The sequence below is a fragment of the Palaemon carinicauda genome, chromosome 11 (genome assembly GCF_036898095.1).
Source record: "Palaemon carinicauda isolate YSFRI2023 chromosome 11, ASM3689809v2, whole genome shotgun sequence".
NCBI classification, from domain to species: Eukaryota; Metazoa; Arthropoda; class Malacostraca; order Decapoda; family Palaemonidae; genus Palaemon; species Palaemon carinicauda.
This window is the reverse complement of record NC_090735.1, coordinates 16,148,748-16,156,247: the sequence shown is the minus strand read 5'-3', so window position 1 is coordinate 16,156,247 and position 7,500 is coordinate 16,148,748. Positions and strand designations below refer to the sequence as shown.

Here is a 7,500-nt window from a genome sequence, read left to right as displayed (position 1 = left end):
TTTTATTTTTCTTCTTCTCTTCTTTTTCCTTTTGTCATTGTAATGACCTTTGACCGCCCTTCAGAACATTCATCCTACACAATCTCTTATACCATCTCCATTACTCTCTCTTCCTCCTATTCCTTCAATCTCACCTCATTTCTTTTTTTCCTTTATCCACCTTTCTCACTCTTTTTCCTTCCGTATTTCCTTCCGTAAATAACTTCTTTATGAGCTTCTACAACTTCCATTTTTTCAATGATTCTACTCCATTTACTTCTTTATTATATCTCTCACTCTCTCATTCAACTTCGCTTTCTCCCTCTCTTTCCTTCTCCCTCCCCGATTTCTTCAGCCAGCAAGTCTCTCTCTCTCTCTCTCTCTCTCTCTCTCTCCTCTCTCTCTCTTACTAATCTTTTATGACCCTTTTTTATCTCTTACCCCAAGAAACCCTAATAATCTCTCTCTCTCTCTCTCTCTCTCTCTCTCTCTCTCTCTCTCTCTCTCTCTCTTACTAAATTTTTATCACCTCTTTTATCTCCTACCTCAGAAAGCCTACTATTCTCTCTCTCTCTCTCTCTCTCTCTCTCTCTCTCTCTCTCTCTCTCTCTCTCTCTCTCTCTCTCCCCTCTCTCTCTCTCTCTCTCTCTAACTAATCTGTTATCACTTGTTATTTCCTACCCCAAGAAAGCCTATAATATTCTCTCTCTCTCTCTCTCTCTCTCTCTCTCTCTCTCTTCTCTCTCTCTCTCTCTCTCTCTCTCTCTCACTATTCTTTTTATCACCTCTATATCCGATCTCAAGAAAGCTTACAATTCTCTCCTCTCTCTCTCTCTCTCTCTCTCTCTCTCTCTCTCTCTCTCTCTCTCTCTCTCTCTCTCTCACTAATCTTTTATTACCTCTATCTCCTATCTCAAGAAAGCTTACAATTTCTCTCTCTCTCTCTCTCTCTCTCTCTCCTCTCTCTCTCTCTCTCTCTCTCTCTCTCTCTCTCCCTTACCTGCATGAAGGCTGCTGGGTCTGGCTCCTTAATGGCTTCAATGCAGAACTGGACGAGGGCGGTGGTCTGGTGTAGGCGTCGCGTGCATCCCGCAGATTGGTCCCTACAGGAGGAGCATGTCAGATGAATAGGGGGCGTGGCCCAAAGGGAGGAATTAGGGAGTAAGGTGGAGGGGGGAAGACAATAAAATGGTATGAAGACATTTTTATTGAAGGAGGAGAATGGGTCTTGCTAAAGAAAAAAAAACTCTATTCGTATGCAAAATGTTATACGGAGAGAGAGAGAGAGAGAGAGAGAGAGAGAGAGAGAGAGAGAGAGAGAGAGAGAGAGAGAGAGAGAGAGGTTTGTAGAAAAAGAGCAATGTACATTTTCCATGTACATATAAGAGAACATTTAGTGTACAATATATATATATATATATATATATATATATATATATATATATATATATATATACACACATATATATATATATATACAGAGAGAGAGAGAGAGAGAGAGAGAGAGAGAGAGAGAGAGAGAGAGAGAGAGAGAGAGAGAGAGAGAGAGAGAGAATACAAAAATATTGCAGTACATTTCCCATGTATATAAAATGGTCATGTAAACAATAATGTAACTTTAAATATCAACGTAAAGGAAACTTCCAATATTAACATAATTGAGACAATCAGTATTGAAGAAAAACAGTCATTTTGATAAACATAGAGAAATGCAGACATAAAAACCAACTGCAAACTTTATTGAGAAAAAATATCAACGAGGACAGACATCTCGCGAAACATTTATATGAAAATTTCATTGACCAACTGACACTGCGATCGCCAATAAACCAAATATAACTTTTTTCATTTTTTCGGAATATATTCTGGATAAATAAGTACTTATTCAAATAAAAAAATAATCTCTAAACATTTTATTCATATATATATATATATATATATATATATATATATATTCTATATATTGTTTGCAGTCACCTGCCGTGAGTGTGTTGTCTTACGTGACTTGATTTTGAACAAAAATTCAAAATGTAATAAAGATTTGTGTTTGAGTGAAAAGTGAACAAAATGAATATTGAAAGGATTTGATTCTCCAATACAATAACGTTTGGAAATGTGAATTGTGGAATTCATACATTTTTTTTATAAATATTGCCATGATACAAAATCACATTCGACAGCCAGAAAGCAGTGGAAATTAAGCCATTAATATTGATGGGATATTTATCTCAAAAAGATTTGATTATTTAATACAACAGTGTTCGGAAATGTGATTTGTGCTATTCAGTTTTAAATAAGCACATAAATTTTATAAATATTGTCATTATACAGAAATACTGGAAATTAAAACGTTAATATTGCTGAGATATTTATCTTAAAAGGACTTGATTTTCCAATGTCATAACGCTTGGAAAGAGAGCTGTGTTATTGAATTCTAAATAACCACATGAATCTGATAAAAATTTTATTATATAAAAAGCACTGGAAACTAAAACATTAATGTTGCAGATATATATCTTCATATAGTTTGGTCATAGAGAGATGATAATACTTATTAGTTACAAATTTTTGGGGTAGAGCATTTCTTTAAATTTCTTGAAATTTATTAAAATGATGCAAGACTCAAAGAGAACAGTAATTTGTCTTTTATTTTACTGAATGTTCCGGAAGTTTTTCCCTCATCTTTTTCAATAATAAAGCTTAACGTAAAAATTTAAAAGAAAATATTTTTGGGTTATTGTAGGCATTTGAAAATCTGGTACAAATATCAAAAGATTTCTAGAATAATAACAAAGATGAAGACTGTCATATAAAATACATTCGTAAATAATATTATGTACAAAGAAATTTAAATCCCAGTTAGCTCTTCATTTGTATATCATCAGATATATAGGAAAAAAAATCAAGAACCGAATACACTTCCTCTTGAAAAAGCATAGCTATAAACTAAATGTACCTTTGGAGTCCACTTAACTTTATATGACTTGGAGCCATTTACATAAAAAAAACATTTTAAACTCAAATTTGCACAAGTAAACACACTGATATCTTTACCAGTAGTTATAAACACGTATTTCCTTGTATCCTTTCCTCACTGGGCTATTTTTCCCTGTTTGAGTCCTCTGGCTTATAGCATTATGCTTTTCCAACTAGGGTTATAGCTTGTAATAATAATAATGATAATATAGACAAGTTAAAGTTTTGCAGTTTGAATAAAAACAGTCAATTGTTTCCCACTGCGATGACCAAGTGTTAGTCACTTATACCATTAAGCTTATTGGTCTAATAGATTATAAATTCTCTTTTCATTTCGTCCCTTACCTGTAGACCTTGGTTGTGGCTTCTCTCTCAGCTGCCAGTTGAGCCAGAAGTCTGGTGCGGGCAGCGTGTACTGCTTCCAGGAGTTCTGCGTATTGTCTTTCCACTTCTGCAGCCAAAGTATCACAATGGGCCTTTGAGAAGAGAAAAAGAGAGTTTTTAAATGATTGGATTGGCAGACGATACTCTATCTTGATGCAGAAGAGAAAAAGAGTTTTTAAATGATTGTAGTGACAGAGGACACTTTATCTTAATGAAGAAGAGAAATAGAGAGTTTTTAAATTATTGCATTGACAGACGATACTTTATCTTAATGCAGAAGAGAAAAAGTTTTTAAATGATTGGATTGACAGACGACACTTTATCTTAATGCAGAAGAGAAAATGAGAGAGTTTTTAAATGATTGGGTTGACAGACGACACTTTATCTTAATGCAGAAGAGAAAATGAGAGAGTTTTTAAATGATTGGGTTGACAACGATACTCTATCTTAATGCAGAAGAGAAAAAGTTTTTAAATGATTGGAATGACAGACGACACTTTATCTTAATGCAGAAGAAAAAAAGAGAGTTTTTAAATGATTGGAGTGACAGACGACACTTTATCTTAATGCAGAAGAGAAAAAGAATTTTTAAATGATTGGATTGACAGACGATACTTTATCTTAATGCAGAAGAGAAACAAAGAGTTTTTAAATGATTGGAGGGACAGACGACACTCTATCTTAATGCAGAAGAGAAAAAGAGAGAATTTTTAAATGATTGGAGTGGCAGATGACACTCTATCTTAATGCAGAAGAGAAAAAGAGTTTTTAAATGATTGGATTGATAGACGGCACTTTATCTCAATGCAAAAGAAAAAAAGAGAGAATTTTTAAATGATTGGAGTGACAGATGACACTTTATCTTCATGCAGTAGAGAAAAAGAGAGTTTTTAAATTATTGGATTGACACACGACACTTTATCTTAATGTAGCTCTTTCTTTCTCTTTCGCCAGTAGGATTAATAATAATAATAATAATAATAATAATAATAATAATCTTAAATCCAGCAAAAGCCATATACAATAAAGATACAGTGATGTTACACTGATGACATTTTTCATACGTTCTTTTGATATAGCTATTTATCTACCTCTATTTCTTTCTGTTTATCATTTCTTCTATTACTGTGACTACCTATATCGTTTCGTTAATCTAATATACGCGTTTCATCTGCATATAAAATGGAAATAAATGGTTTAATAGCTATTTATCTACATCTATATTTTTCTATAATTTTCATCTATTACTGTGACTATCTATTTAAGCATTTCGTTTTGGTAAGCTAATATACGCTTCTCATCTACACAAGAAAAAAAAATAGTTATAATAAAATAATGGCACTCTCATTTTCAAAAAGGGTACATGAAAAGCATGTAATGTGTATGATGAGGCAATGAGTTTCCGTTACAAATATATAATTTGTTTTAATAAAATTCAAACTAAAATTTCCATCACGCTGATTATAATTACAATCTAATGTATGTTTGGTAATTATAATTTTAGATAAAATAATCACCATCTCGCTATTCAGTTCAAGGTATGATTTTGTTCTGATAAAAAGCCTTGACTGAAATCAATAGTAATTGCAATTGAAAATGTATATATTGTAGTTATAATCATAATTTGAAATTAACATATCATTATAATCATAATAGAAAATATACATCAAGATTTGCTACTATTCAAATGTAAATCTCTTTTTGAAAATAATGCTAAGCCTACTGGCGTCAACAGGTATACAAATATGAAGAAAGAGAGACAGAGACAGTTGGTTGAAATAACATATTTCTTCATCTTTGATTCAACAATATGGCTTAGTATGTCTTTTCTTAAGACGCTTGATGTTTATATGACTAGAATTGAGACCATTAGGATATCATATCTGAAAAGAAAATTATTTCTATACGATTTTGAACAGAATAGGTGGGTAACATGTATATTGTATTTAAAGTACAGAATATTTTCTTAATTCTTTAGTTATATTCATGCACTATCTACCTATCTGCTTTAAGAGATTCTATCACTAAAGTATTCCGGTCTTATTATCATTGGGTACAAAGTAAATTGACAACCTTATAACTCCTGCTAATAGAGAGAGAGAGAGAGAGAGAGAGAGAGAGAGAGAGAGAGAGAGAGAGAGAGAGAGAGAGACAACACCCACACGAAGTAACGTAACATAACAGCTACACTGAGAAAAACCTTCCTTTATCAATTCTCGGATGTAACATTATTTCATCATTTGTGTTTATACATAAATCAGGTTTAGTGGCAACCGTTAAATTATCAAGCTCTCAGAGCTTTTATCTTGCAGTGAGGATTTGCATACCTGATTGACGCATATTTTGAACGGTTTATCTTTTAAACAATAAAACTGACAAGTTTGATTTACGTGTGCTTTATCGATAATCGCCGGCACTTCTAAAAAAATATCATAAATATCCTTTATATTTTCTTCTAATTCTGTCAGTACGAAGACCTGGAAATAAATTCTTAATGTCCCTTCGATAAAGGTTTAAAGGCCGTTCATAAATGGCAGAGGTAAAGGGCAATGACATTGTCCTACTCAAGCAGAACAATGCCCTAGAGACTGAACATATATACATATGATCAGCGCCCACGCAGCTCTCCACCCCAAGATAAGACCAAGGAGGCCAGGCAATGGCTGCCGATAACTCAGCAAATAGACCTACACAATCATAAAATGAAAAGGATTCTTCACAAATATGTGAAAACATTTCAGTGTAAATGATAGAGGTCTGCAGGAAAAGCAAAAATACCCTGAAATTTCGAAATACACGGAGAGACGAAGCAAATAGCATTGCCTTATGCCACAAGAATAAATCCTTCACATAAGAAATAACACTTTTCGAGATAATACATGTATAAAAATGCTTAAAGCACTGTTTAGACGCTATTCATATTTCATTTTCTCCCCCGGCACTTTGTAATTATGGTCCACAACAACGAGTGATGAACAATGAAGTTTCTCAAAATACTCCTCAAGACACGACACAAACAACTCTCAGACGGAATGATTCTCTCTCTCTCTCTCTCTCTCTCTCTCTCTCTCTCTCTCTCTCTCTCTCTCTCTCTCTCTCTCTCTCTCTTTCTCTCTCTACAAGAAAGTTGGTAAAGTGTCTGTTAGGAAATGAATAGGAGAGAGTTTTAAAAAGAGGAAATTCCAAGAAAGTTGGCAAAGCGTCTTGAAAGAAATGCATGAGAGAGTTTTCAAAACTGAAAATTAGTTTTAAAAGAACTTTGATATTATTTTGAATTTACGTTTACTGAACTAGGTTTATCCTTAGAGTCCATGACTAACCCATCCAATAGATAGTAGACATACTATCTGAGTACGGTAACAATTTTATGTCTGTCTGCCGTCATTTCTATAAAATTGATAAGAAGATTGTAATAAAAGTGACTGAAGATATTTCTTATTATCTTCTTTATAGTGAGTATTTCTATTTAATTGGTTAAACTGTTTTAAATGTTGAATAATTTTGTAGATTAGGGGTAGGACTTAAACACTGTAAACCAAAAATATAAGGCCCAGTAAATTTGAGAAATATATATATATATATATATATATATATATATATATATATATATACATATATATATATATATATAAATATATATATATAATATATATATATATATATATATATATATATATATATATATATATATTACACTCACACATATAATAATGAATTCCACTGTTTCATTGGTGCACCTAATGTTAGTAAATAAAAGTATATTTAAGGATTTTTTGTTCTTGTAATTCGAATATGCACAGAAAAGTAGTGAGTCTTAATTAAAATAAACTTCTTAATCTCTGATTGTCAAGGGGACTGAGGCAGTGCCAGCAAAATTCTATCATTCTTTTGGACTCTAATAAAATAGTAGGTAGGAAATTATTTTTCGATTTTGAGTTTCCTAAAAGATATTTTTTTTTAGTTTTGGGGTATTTTATCAGCCTAGTAATGACCTACCATCTTTTCAATGTGTCTAGAAATCGAAAATGTTTGTTAAATATTCGCCAAAAAACTAAAAACACAAATAAAGTGCAAACGGGTTTCTAAGATTCCAAGCGAAATGATAAATACACTGTTAATAATTTGCATTAAAAAAAACGGTAAATGTCTGGCAACATTTAA

General features: G+C 32.4%; 1 protein-coding gene across 1 annotated transcript in view; it reads right to left on the bottom strand.

Moving 5' to 3' along the window:
• The window catches only part of LOC137649176 (E3 ubiquitin-protein ligase TRIM9-like), a 50,892-nt gene that overhangs the window by 24,129 nt on the left and 19,263 nt on the right, over positions 1-7,500 (bottom strand). Inside the window, exons 6-7 of the mRNA XM_068382165.1 lie at positions 3,301-3,431; positions 980-1,082 (exon numbers count right to left, since the gene is read on the bottom strand). Of these exons, the coding sequence (XP_068238266.1) occupies positions 980-1,082; positions 3,301-3,431 (234 nt within the window). The remainder of the gene's footprint in view (positions 1-979; positions 1,083-3,300; positions 3,432-7,500) is intronic.